This window comes from Myxocyprinus asiaticus, chromosome 23, assembly GCF_019703515.2.
Source record: "Myxocyprinus asiaticus isolate MX2 ecotype Aquarium Trade chromosome 23, UBuf_Myxa_2, whole genome shotgun sequence".
NCBI classification, from domain to species: Eukaryota; Metazoa; Chordata; class Actinopteri; order Cypriniformes; family Catostomidae; genus Myxocyprinus; species Myxocyprinus asiaticus.
The window spans coordinates 12,745,019-12,759,288 of NC_059366.1; the positions used below are offsets into that span (position 1 = coordinate 12,745,019).

The 14,270-nt window shown below is 39.4% G+C and overlaps 1 protein-coding gene across 1 annotated transcript in view; it reads left to right on the forward strand.

The window, feature by feature from the left end:
- prkceb (protein kinase C, epsilon b) overlaps positions 1–14,270 on the forward strand; it is a 222,967-nt gene that overhangs the window by 49,080 nt on the left and 159,617 nt on the right. The window contains exon 2 of the mRNA XM_051651187.1: positions 2,890–2,953. Within this exon, the coding sequence (XP_051507147.1) occupies positions 2,890–2,953 (64 nt within the window). The remainder of the gene's footprint in view (positions 1–2,889; positions 2,954–14,270) is intronic.

Below are 14,270 nucleotides of genomic sequence, written 5' to 3' on the forward strand. Positions count from 1 at the left end.
ATGCTGGCTTACAATGCTCTACATACAAACAAGAACTGACAAAGGAACAAGTGTATATATATATATATATATATATATATATATATATATACACACACACACACATACACACACACACACACACACACTTGGGATAACAAGGAGATGAGGAACACCTGGGATACAGTTAGGGCAAAGAACAGGAAGACAGCCATAAGAGGAAGCCACAAAACTTCAAAATAAGAGTCTTTTCAATCTAAGAGTCCTTGGGGAAAACATAAGTATGACATGATGTGACAGACCCACCCCAAGCAGCTCCTGAAGCCCAAAAAAAGAAAATTACAATAGTCCATGGCGGAGCCGGTGGTCGGGGAGGTGGCTCTAGGAAGAGAGCGTGGTCCGGCGGCCTGGGAAGCAGCTCCAGGAAGGGAGCTGATGGACAGTTTGGAGGCCTAGGAGGAGGCCTCAGGAAAGAGACAGGGTCTTGCGGCCAGGGATATGGATCCAGGAAAGTGGCAGCCACTGGACAGGGTTCTGATTAGACATGGGCAGCCGCTGGATAGGGGTCAGACTGGACTTGGGCGGCCGCTGGACAATGGTCAGACTGGGCAACAGCCTCCATGGTCAGGAGCACTGGCAGCGGCAGGGGAACGGCCTCCGTGGCCGGAAGCACTGGCAGAGACTGGGTAATGGCCTCCATGGCTGTGAGCACTGGCAGAGGGTCTGGAGGCCATAGTGTAATCGGTTCAGAGGGTGGAGCCGCAAGAGTCAGAGCCAGAAGTGGCTCAGGAGATGGAGCCACAGGAGTTTCAGGGAATTGAGTCGCAGGGGGCGGAGCCAGATGAGGCGGAGCCAGATGAGGCCCGGGCAGAGCCGCTGGAGGAGAAGCAGGCAGAGCCGCAGTAGGCTCAGGGAATTGAATCTCAGGAGGTGGAGCCACAGAGTGTGGAGCAGTATGCAGCTCAGGAGACAAAGCCATGGGAGGCTCAGGGGATGGAGCAGACAGAGCTGCAGGAAGTGGAGTCACAGATGGCTCAGGAGGAGGAGTGGGTGGAGCCGCTGTAGGCTCAGTGGGCGGAGCTGTGGAAAACTCAGGAGCAGAGGGGCCTCTGTCGAGGGGGTCTCCCAGACCACTGGAGCTGAGAGCAGAAGGTCAGCCCTTAAGATTTCAGAGATAAAATCTTGCAGAGACAGACGATCACAATCCAAAGGGACCAGCGTCCTCACCCGGCCATTTTGTGTGGTCGGTTCTTCTGTCAGGGTTTGTGTAGTGATGAGGCGAGAGAGTGAGGATCCAAATGCAGAACTTTGATAATAAAAAAAGAAGAAGGAGGTAACTCAACGAAGAAGGTAAACATAAACTCAACAGCAGCATGCTCACAACACTCTACATACAAACAAGAACCAGTGAAGGAACAAGGAACAAGAGGATATATATTGTTGGGATAACAAGGAGACAAGGAACATCTGGGATCCAGTTAGGGCAAAGAACAAGATGACAGACATAAGAGGAAGACAGAAAACTTCAAAATAAGAGTCTCTTCAAACTAAGAGTCCTTGGGGAAAACATAAGATTGACATGACATGACAATAACAAACTACATTTACAAGCTTGTTCGAGTGTGATCAAATCGTACAGTAGCTCAACTAATAGAGTGTTTTGCTTGCGATGCAAAGGACTGGGGAATGAGTCCCAAAGAACATGTGAATAGACATGTGAGCCGAAAGTGTCATAGAAGTGCCAAAAAATGATGTGGTTGCTTCAGCAATTGCGTTTTTCATCTCACTTTTGCTTTTTATGACACTATCGGTTTGTTTTGGGTAGGGAGGTAGGATTTGTTGATTTAAAACTCAATACAGCATTAACTTGTAATGTAGAGACAGGCTGAAGATAGTAACAAATTAAGACAATGATGATGTGAGAGCCCAAGTGCAGTATTTATTTACAAAGTGAATAACCAACACAAACTTGAAAAAAGAGACCTGACTTGACTAGGCTAGGATGGATTACCACAAGCAAGAACAACGTTACATAATCAATACATGACCAAGGACAATGGCAAACATCAGAGCTTATATACATGGACATGTGTAACGTTGACGAGACACCTAATGACAAGATGGAAATAATAATCAAGATAACAAGACTATGAAACATGAACCAATGACAGGACAAGACTAATGAACATGATAACAAGACAATAAACAAGAACCAATCAAAAGACAAGACTAATAAACATGGTAGAACACGAGGGTCACATGACAAATAGGGAAATCACATGACAAACAACAAGGAAAAGGAACAAGGAAGAGAATCTAAACTAAAAAATATAAGACATGAAATCAAAATCTGAAAACATGAACAAAACACACAAACACGTGACATAACCTTAACAACCGCATCTGTTTAGGAGAATATCTAACTCATTTTTAGCGCCACACAGTGGACATTTCACCTCGGAACTGCCTTAATACATGTAATGAACCATGTAATGTAATTTTGCAAAAATGACGCCACAGTCACGTAATCTTCGTGAGATCAGGCTGTATAAAATATTGCAAAGAATGCTGTTTAAATCAGTTACAATAATTTGTAGTTTACTATTGAAATTGGGTATTGCTAATATTGTCTCCTTGTTTTTAAAAAAAACATTTTTTTATCATTTGTAAGTTGCTTTAATTAAGTCCATCTGCTAAATGCATAAAAATAAAAAAATTAATAGTTTTAGAGAGAGTTTGTTGCACTGCGTTTTTTGCATTGCAGTGCATACAGTGACATGTCATGTATATCTTAACCGTAACAAGATATTGCATTGATAACATGATTACAAAGGCCAGTAAATGCTGTATTGTGTAGATGTGTAAAGTTCCACTGCTAAAACTCTCTTTCTTCTTTGACTGACTTTGCAGATAGACCTGGAGCCAGAGGGAAAGGTCTATGTTATTATCGACTTGTCTGGGTCTTCCAGTGAAGGTAAGACATTAGTGTAGGCTACTCTTTCTGTGATCGCATCACATGTCATTTAAAGACTGCATGAATCATGTTCCTGTGTAATCATTATCTCTAATATAAGATTTCTCATAAGCACAAACTGTTGTACACACAGGTTTGAATTTCAGTCATCTTGTATTCTATTTGATACACAATAAATAAATAAATAATAAAGTGTAGGATATAAATAGGAGTGTTGTATTATTAGTTCACTTAACATTAGCCACTTGCCTTTTTGGTAAAGGCAATGCCAAGTATTATTGCTGTAGTCTAGAGCATGGATGTGCATTAGCTGGACCAATTTGAAAAAGCTCCCCCCGCCCCCCAGCTGATTTTAGCTAAAGAAACATACTTTATGAATCTTTATGTACCTTTATGATTTTTGGTCACATTTAATCAGAATCAGAATGAGCTTTATTGCCAAGTGTGCTCACGTACACAAGGAATTTATTTTTGGTGATAGGAGAAACAAGCATGTGCACTCAGAACAACACAAGGTAGGAGTATAAATAGACATAAAAAAATAAAACAAATAGCACATATAACATAGAATGGCATATGTACACGTGCAGGTTGTAATATATGTGCAAGGTAGGGGTATGTACAGTTATAGAATTAAATATGAGTGAATTTACACATGACATATTTATAAATTATTGCACTATGGGAGTCCTGAAGGCAGTTTATTTGTTCATGTGGAAAATGGCCTGTGAGTAAAAACTATTCTTGTGCCTGGATGTCCTGACGCCGAGTGCTCTGTAGCACCGGCCAGAGGGCAACACTTCAAATAGGGAGTGGGCAGGATGTGTGGGGACCAGAGTGATTCTACCTGCACGTTTCCTCACTCTGCAGATATACAGGTCTTGGAGGGTGGGTAAGGGGGCACCAATAATCCTCTCAGCAGTGCGGAGGGATTTCTCCTGAAGTCCACAATCATTTCCACTGTTCTGAGCGTGTTCAGCTCAAGGTTATTGTGACCGCAACAGACAGCCAGCTGTTCAACCTCCCATCTGTATGCAGACTCATCACCATTGCGGATGAGGCCAATGACCGTGGTGTTGTCTGCAATCATCAAGAGCTTGACAGTGGCGTCTTTTGCAGTGCAGTCATTCATGTACAGGGAGAAGAGCAGTAGAGAGAGAATGCATCCCTGAGGAGCACCGAGCACCAGTGCTAATAGTGAGGGTCCCAGATGTGATTTACCCAGTATCACTAGCTGCTGCCTATCTGTCAGAAAGTTATTGATCCACCGACAGATTATGGTTGGCATGGAGACCTGTTTCAGTTTGGTTGAGAGAAGATCAGTCATGATGGTATTGAAGGCTGAACTGAAATCCACAAATAGGATCCTTGCATAAGTCCCAGGTCTGTCGAGGTGCAGCAGGATATAATGCAGTCCCATGTTGACAGCATCACCCACAGACCTGTTTGCTCGGTAAGCAAACTGAAGGGGGTCTAGCAGGGGTCCAGTTATGTCCTTCAGGTAGGCCAAAACCAGTCTCTTAAATGACTTCATGACCACAGACATGAGAGCGACAGGTCTGTAGTCATTAAGTCCTGTGATTTGGGGTTTTTTGGGGACCGGAATGATGGTGGAGCATTTGAAGGTGGAACTTCACACTGTTCCAGTGATCTATTAAAGATCTGTGTGAAGATGGGGGCCAGTTGGTCAGCACAGACTTTCAGACAGGCAGGGGAGACACCGTCTGGGCCTGAAGCTTTCCTAGTTTTTTGTTTCTGGAAGACACGGCACACATCCTCCTCACAGACCATAAGTGCATGTTGAGTAGCAGGAGGGGGGAGTGGGTTCCAGGAGGTGTTGGTGTGTGTGTGAAGTGAAGATCAGATTGGAGGTTGGGTGTGAGATTGGGCTTTTCAAACCTGCAGTAAAACACATTTAGTTCATCAGCCATTTGTTGATTCTCTACAGAGTGAGGGGGAGGTGTCATATACTTGGTAATGCTTTTCAGGCCTTTTCACACAGATGCAGGATCATTGGTTGAAAACAGTTTTTTCAGCTTTTCAGAGTAGCTTGTTTTAGCCACTCTTATTTCCTTAGTCAGTGTGTTTCTGGTCTGGTTGTACAATATTTTATCCCTACATCTGAAAGCATCCTCTTTGGCATGACGAAGCTGTCTGAGTTTTCCTGTAAAACATGGTTTATCTTTATTGAATGATAAAAATGTACTAGTAGGGATGCAAATATCCTCACAGAAACTGATATATGATGTCAGAGTATCTGAGCTTGTCCAGGTGTGTGGCTGCAGCTTCAAAAACACTCCAATCAGTGCAGTCAAATCAGGCTTGTAGTTCCAGCTCTGCTTCATTAGTCCATCTCTTTACAGTCCTTACTACAGGCTTAGCTGATATTAGTTTCTGCTTGTACATCAAGAGAAGATGAACCAGACAGTGATCAGAGAGTCCTACCATGTCCTACCATGTCAACCATGATTTGCTGGTGAACAACATGTTTAAACTGATCCAACATCTTGACTAAAGCTGGAAAAAAGTTTGCATTGTGAACTAACTCAGTGATAGCTGCAACTCTGCATTAGTTGCAATTTTTCATGTACAGTACAGGAGCAAAATAGTCTGAAATGTCAGTTGCATTTCCCAAAAATCCCAAATATTTCCTTTCTTAGTGACATCTGTGGTTGAAACTTAAAATTGCAAGCAATTTGCGGAAGAACACTTTATGTGAGTTGAGTTTCGGCACTGCTCTTTTGCGCGGATGAATCTCATGATTTGAGGTTACCTGGACATTGCCTGTGGTCATGACTGGAAGGTATTCAGAGCCAGAGTCATAATGTTCTGTTTTCATGTTGATGTTATATTATATGATTAAACATTTAAAACCAAAATATTACTTGATTTGATAAAGATAAACAACACTCATATTTACATATTTTGAATGAATGAATTTTACACTTATAGCACTTTTCTGACACTCAGAGCAGAACAAGGGACTCAATCACCACCAGTTACCAGTATATTTTAAAATTATTATTCAAGTGTTTTATCTACACTTATCAATTTAAGAGGTGAAACTCGTGATATGGCTGATATGAGTTCAATGGAAGACTTTTCTCTTTTAAATAATATTTTACAGCCTCAGTTGATAATGCAAGTAAAACCGTTATACTACAATAGTACGTCTATGCACTGTACGCAAAACTGTAAACTAAAAACATAAAACAAGGATTTAATAATGATGGGGATGAAATACTGTATACTTTATTAAACATGAAAATAATATGCAGAAATATGCATTATAAAAATTACAATAATACATTTAATTAATCATTTCTTGAGCAGTAAAGTTATAATAGATAGATGGTTACACACTAAACAAATTAATATGTACATTACTGTGCTATGAAATTGGAACATTTTGAACAATTTGAGATGATTATATGCTTCATGGGGAACTATCTTGTGTTACTTGTTAAACAAACAATCTGCTAAAAGGACAATAAGTGATAGATTGTGCATTTCTGCGACTGGGGCAAAAGAAATTAGAAAACAGTAGCACACACTCTTAGGGAACCTGGAAACTACAGCAATGTTATAAAATACTCAGAAGTCATGAATATTAGTTAGAGTAACGTGTTACAGTAACTTCAACGGACAATGTAGATACATCGCGATCGGTTAACGCATGAGTATTGTTCGAGTCATACAAGCATGACAAGCAATGTAAGCTGCAAACCAGGAATTTTACCAGAAATAGTGCTTTAAACTATGACAAGCATTACTGCTTGCATACATTATGTTATAGATGCTGATCCCCAGAATGGGATGACAGTGTGCTGGTGTCTCCAACTAGCTCAACCCAAGGAGGTCTAATTTATCTGGAGAGAGCTATCCATTCCCATTCATCTCAGTGGCAGTTGCTTGGTTGGAGATTTGGATGCAGCCATCTTTGCTTCATAGATACATTTTTGAGCTAATCACCTGAGACGTAACAACATGATCACACTGGAAATCGACATATTGATTCCGATTGCGTACCCTGAAATAGACCATGTTCTGCAAAAATACTGACCTGGCTAACACCTATAAGACATTTTTGCATCAATTCAAAAATGTTTATCTTTTCCTTTGGTGCTCTTGTTGACACAGGTTCTGGTCCCATGGAATCCAGAAAGTAATCACATTCACATGAACAATGGTGAGCATTTTCAGCAGTATGACTACAAAAATTATATCTCAATATTTTTCAGCCTATTAACGATATTCGATGCATTTGCATTTGCTCTAAAATACCTCAAATATTTTTTTTTTTTTTTTTTTTTAAGTGAGAGGAACCATCATTTCATACAAACAACCATTGTAGCCAAGTAGATTCAACATTTTAAAGACATTAAATAAAAATCTATTTAAAAATATTTAAGGTATGTTTCCCACAGTTTTTCACAAAATGAACACAAGGAAGAATGAGATCTAATCATTCACATTGAGAAGCACTTTAATATTTATTTTCATATGCAGTGATACATAGTAGCTCAATTAAAAGCATTATTTACCTTCATATATGTTTACTTAAAAAAATTTTGTGAATGAAAAGGGCAGCCGCGGGCCATGCATTTTAAGTCTAGGCCTTCAGTGCGATTCTTGCCATTAAGATAACACAGTTTCACAATGAATAAGACACTGCATGCGTATTATACATTACGTGGCAGTCAACTAATAATACCAACTGACATTTTAAAAACACGTCCACGCACGAAAGACAGAACCAAGCTCTCAAATAATATTTGCGATTTAAAATTTGCATGCAACAAATTTTGTTTCCTCAGGGTACACGTTTACTTTTCAAAACTTGATCCGACACTGAATGCTCAAGCAGCCTAATTTATACTTAGAAAAATCCTGATGTTGCTATAACAATGCAAAAAAGCACTTTCCAATTTGCTTGAAGTGAAAATCAGTCCTCCTTTCCTGTTTACTTTATCAGTCGCACAATTTTGCAGAACATCTCAGGTTTTTAAATCCATAAGGATCTCTTTCTCAATGGCAATACCAGCAGTGATGACAGCCGTCTCGTCAGCAAGATCTCGCGCTCTTCGCTTTCAAATTACGTGCATCACTTAAAGCGTGATTGCATCATCACTATTGTTTTGTGGATTAGATTTGTTAATACAGAAGTAATCACGTCACTGGTTTATTCTAAAGCGCACACAGAACATCTGTCATTAATTACAGCCTTATGCGTTTTAATAATCACAAATGACCATATTGCCATTTTTGTGTTATTTTGATTAATTGTGCAGCCTGAAGGATAGTGAAATAAATCTACTATGCGCTGTTTATGAAACTTAATGGCCAAAAAAAGTGCATTCAAATCATTGCGATATTCACAGTATTGCTTAGTTTTATATCATCAGAAAAATCATCGCAATTATATCAGGAACATTTGATATATCACCCAGCCCTTCTGATGGTTATGTTCAGGGTTTGGGTTAGGTGGTAGAGTTAATAAAATTAATTCCTTTTGACTGTATTACATAATTTACAACTCGCTTTTGGCACCACTCTGTGGATATTTCACCCAGAAATGGGCTCACATGCTCCAATACGTTCATCAACACTTTTTGTATTTTGATAAGCACAGATCAATTTCAGCAATACAACTTTTGACTAACTTAACCAGCAAGATTTCCTTTGTCAACCATCTTAATGATGTAGTTCTGGCACCTACCAGCAAGGGCTAACCAGTCAAACCTTGACCCACTGACATAACCAGCAAGATTTCCTGTGTCAACCATGTTTTGCTGGGGAACAACATGTTTAAACTGATCCAACATCTTGACCAAAGCTGGAAAAAAGTTTGCATTGTGAACTAACTCATTGATAGCTGCAACTCTGCATTAGCTGCAACTTTTCATGTACAGTACAGGGGCAAAAGAGTCTGAAATGTCAGTTGCATTTCCGTGTCATCTTCTTACACTCTTTTCACTCTCAGTTCTGTGAAACAGTCTAAGTGACTATTTCATTGCGTTTAATCTTCATTTGCATCAGGAAGTGAATACTTAACATTTCCTTTGCCTGAAAGTTGAATGACTCATAAAAGAGTGGCATAGAAGATGAGCTTATCACCGTTAACACAACTGCGCTTCATTTTCTATCTCAGAGTTAATTGAATTAAACTTTATTGTCCATTTTCATGGACATTTGTCTTCAGCCCCAAACCGGCAAGAATAACACACAAAGACAAGTACACAAGAAAAGTTAAACATACAGACATACATACTATGTACGTTTTGCTAACAATTACAAATAAAATAAAATACATCAGTACTGGTAAATGGGTAACCATTGCACAACATCAAAAAGGGAGAAAAAAAAAAAAAGTATTTCAATACCCAATTCATTTATTTAATAAAATAACTGATGATGGAATAAAATATCTATTTTATTCTTTGTTGTTCTAGGCACATCTTCCTGATGGCAGTTTTTCAAATTCATTAAAAAAAAGGGTGTGATGGGTCATTTACTCTCAGTATTGCTTTCCTTCTAGGAATCTGTCTCTGTATCTGTCTCTGAGGTCTTCCAATGATTTTACTTGCCATATTTAATATTCTGTTTAATTTACTCCTATTGCTGGTCCCTAAATTTCCATATCAGCATGTAATTTTGTAACACAGATTACTCTCCACAAGAATTGTATACACCATTTGAAGTACGTATTTACTCACACTAAAGCTGTTTAATTTCCTGAGAAGGTACAATCTTTCCGAGATTGTTTCTGAGATCATACTGAGATATTAAAATTCTTCAACCATTGGTCATTAATTATTACAGGCGGACATAAAGACTTAAGTTCCCCTTGTCTGTGAATAATGAGTTACTTTTGTCTTGTTGTCATTTATCAACAGAGCACTTTCTTGACACTATTCTAATAAAGTACTAATTTTGTTCTTATATAAGCATTCCAGTTTGTCATTATCATTGTCTCTCTGCATTAACCCAACCAGTGCCATGTCATCTGCATATTTAAACAGACAAAGATTGTCATCATGGATCTGCATTTCATTAATGTAAACAGAAAACAGAACAGGGGATAAAACACAGCCTTGAGGCACACCAACATTTACATTGATTGTGTCTGACAAAGTATCTCTAATGAAGACTCTCTGAGTTCTGTCTGATACACATTAAAAGGTTGCCATTTATACCAAATGTAAGAAGCCGTTGTAGTAAAATATAAATTCTAATAGAGTTAAAAACAGAACTAAAATCAATAAATAAAATCTGAGCATAGGCTTTAGGAAGCTGAAGGTGTTTAGTGATCATGTTCAATAATGTCAGTGTGGCATCCTCTGTACCCCTTTGATCTCTATAGGCAAATTGAAAATGGTCTAACTGTCCATGAAGGGGTGAAAGATGTGTGAATATCACCCTTTCCATACACTTGGTTAAAATGCTGGTGAGGGCAACTGGCCTAAAATCATTTGGAATTGAGGGCCTGGTCTTCTTTGGGACTGGAATAATTGCAGATTACTTCCATGAGTGTGGCACCACATTGTCATCAAGTAAATATTGGAATAATTTTGTTAAAACAGTTTTCAACTGATATATACAGCTTTGAGGACTCTTCCCCTTAGACCATCAGGGCCTGGAGCCTTACTTGGTCTAATCTGTGAAGACTGGTTACTACCTCACTCTCTGTCATTGTAACAGTCTTTTACTAAACTGCATGCATTGTCCATAGACACACTGTGATAACCTGCATCAAACCTATTATAAAACTTGTTCAATTCATTTGCCAGAGTAATGTTACACCCCAGGAAGGCTTTGCAATTTATTTGCATCCCTATCCATCATGACATTAAGACTATCCCAAGTTTTCTTAGCATTGCCAGTATTAATCTGTTTTTCCGTCTTGGCTCTATACTCCTGCCTGAATCTTTTTATGATTGTCCTTAACTCCCATTTTTTCTCTCTAAATAAAACCTAATCACCTTTAATAAATGCAGTCTTTTTCTCACTAAGACACCTTTTCATTTCTTTTGTAGCCCATACCTTATTGTTTGAGTATATCTTGATAGTTTTAGTGCTTATAACATTGCTCTCACAAAAGTTAATATATGACGTGATTGTCTCTGTAAATTCATTTGCGTCGGCACAATTGTCAAAGAAGATATCCCAGTCTGTATGGTCAAAACAATCTCTCAGTCTCTCATTACTAGCGTCTGACCACTGTTGAATTTCTTTGACAACAGGTTTCTCTTGCTTAATCTTTGCTTTGTACTTTGGCAGCAGATGTATAACATTATGATCTGACTCACCCAACAGTGGTATGCACCTTGCTTTGTAGGCGTTGGGCACATTGTCAAAGCACTGGTTGAGAGTCCGATTGTGTCGAGTAGGACAGTCTACATATTGTTGAAGAGTTGGAAAATGGTTTAACATATTACAAGAGTTGAAGTCTCCCAGGACAAATACGGGCTGGTTCATAGAGCGTGAAAGTGTGTTGTTGAAGCTCTTGCATATCCTGTGCGCTGCTTCCTCATACTTCGGCCCAGGTACATATATCAAAATGTTTGTAATCTGACCAAATTCTCTTGGCAAATAAAATGGTCTGAAAGAGACAGAGAATAGCTCATAGTCAGGTGTACATATCCTCTCATGAATGTGCATCTGTGCCACCCAATTTTTGTCAGTGAACATGCATAATCCCCCTCCGATTGATTTTTGAGATTTATGTTTATCTCTGTCTGCTCGAACACTTTTGGCTCATGTGTCGATTTGAGCACTCTGTGGGACTCATACCTCAGTCCTTTACATTGCAAGGCAAAAATGCTTCCTTTGGTCTGATTGGAGAGCTGTTTGTGTGTGTGTCTAAGGGGACTTTGTACCTGATAATAAATGATTTGATTAAGCCTTTTTTTACACCCAATTTGGAATGCCCAATTCCCAGTGCGCTTTTAAGTCCTCGTGGTCGCGTAGTGATTCGCCTCAATCCTGATGGCGGAAGACGAATCCCAGTTGCCTCCGCGTCTGAGACCATCATCCCACGCATCTTATCACGTGGCTTGTTGAGTGCGTTGCCACGGAGACATAGCGTGTGTTTGTTTATTTATTTGTTTGTTTGTTTGTTTGTTTGAGAAGAGTGTGTTGGACTTTGTGGAGTCTGTGTTGAGTTGTGTGGGTGTCTTTATTGAATGAAGCAAGTGGGAACATGTAAAACCCCTCTTTTTGTCAGTTTCTTTACTGGCAGTGTCTTGCCAGTGTCTGAACATTTTAAGTATACCTGTTTAAGCATATGTTAGTGCACGGCTGACAGTTGTTCTCTGAGTGCCGGCCTGGAGTCACCCTAGCATGACCAGAGAGACTCAGCAGCTGATAAATCAAAAGACAGGAGGCAAAACAGTGAACAAATCCTGGTGTTCAGGCTAATCCCTAATCAGCCGCGGCCCGTGTATTTTAAGTTTAAGCCTTCAGTGCGATTCATGCCATTAAGAAAACACAGTTTCACAATGAATAAGACACCGTATCATACATTACGTGGCAGTCAACTAATAATACCAATTGACGTTTTAAAAACACGTCCACCCACGAAAGACAGAACCAAGCTATCAAATAATATTTGCGATTTAAATTTTGCTTGCAGTACATTTTGTTTCGTCAGGGTACACGGTTACTTTTCAAAACTTGATCTGACACTGAATGCTCAAGCAGCCTAATTTACACTTAGAAAACTCCTGATGCTGCTATAACAATGCAAAAAGCACTTATCAATTTGCTTGAAGTGAAAATAAGTCCTCCTTTCCTGTTTAATGAATCAATCGCACGATCATGCAGAATATCTTAGGTTTTTAAATCCAGAAGGATCTCTTTCTCAACGGCAACACCAGCAGTGATGACAGCCAACTCGTCAGCAAGATCTCGTGCTCTTCGCTTTCAAATTACATCACTTAAAGCGTGATTGTGTCACTCAGTGCCAGCTAGTAGGCCTGGACTGGGATATATCCTAAAGACCACATCCACAAGAACAAATAAATCAATCTGATTGGTTGATGAATCTGACAGTCTGACTTTAGATGCCTATTCACTGCAGTGTTGAGGGATTCTGCAGAAATTCTGAAGGCTTGACAGGGTGGAGCTCAGACTCACGTGCTGATTCGGCTAAGGAGCATGGCTTCGGGCATGCGATTTGTGAAACATTTGTCACACTTTGCTTGTAAGCATCGAGGAATAAATTCTGATTGGATAAATTTTTTTTGTTTTTAGCTATTCTTTTGTAGATTAATTAGGAGTTGAAAGCGATTGAAAATACATAGGCAATAACGCCAATGAGAATGAAAGGATTAAAAAATATTTATTTATTAGGCATGTTACGCCAGCAGAGAAGGCTTTGCTGGCCCTGAGAAATTGCCACTGCACTTAGCAAACTCCTGATTTTGCCATAACAATGCAAAAAGCATTTGCCAATTAGCTTGAAGTGAAAATCAGTCCTCCTTTCCTGTTTAATTAATCAATTGTATGATCATGCAGAATATCTTAGGTTTTTAAATCCATAAGGACCTCTTTCTCAGTGGCAATACCAGCAGTGATGACAGCCGACTCGTCAGCAAGATCTCGCACTCTTCAATTTCAAATTACGTGCATCACTGAAAGCGTAATTGCCTCACTCAAGGCCAGCTAGAAGGCCTGGACTGGGACATATCCTAAAGACCACACCCACAAGAACAAATAAATAAATCTGATTGGCTGATGAATCTGACAATCTGACTTAAGATGCCTATTCACTGCAGTGTCATGGGATTCTGTGGAAATTCTGAAGGCCTGATGGGGTGGAGCTCAAACTCAGGCGCTGCTTCAGCTAATGAGCATGGCTTCGGGCATGTGATTTGTGAAACAGTTGTCACACTTTGCTTGTAAGCATCAAGGAATAAATTCTGATTGGATAAGTTTTTTTGTTTTTTGCTATTTGTTTGTAGATTAATTAGGAGTTGAAAGCGATTGAAAATACATAGGCAAAAAGGTCAATGAGAATGAAAGGATGAAAAAATATTTATTTATTAGGCATGTTACGCCAGCAAAGAAGGCTTTGCTGGCCCTGAGAAATTGCCACTGTCCCTAATGTTGTAGAGGCTTTTTAAGATCAAAGTGCCTCAGATTAGACACACACAGTGGAGCTGCTCTGTTTGTCTGAGGGACACAAAAGTTTTTTTTCTCATCTAATTCCCCCAAGACCAGATAATCTGAGCAAAACTATCTACTTTAATTTTATAGCTCTTCACTCTTACTACATGTAAACAAATGTCTAATCTTTTTCTTTCTCCTAAGGAAT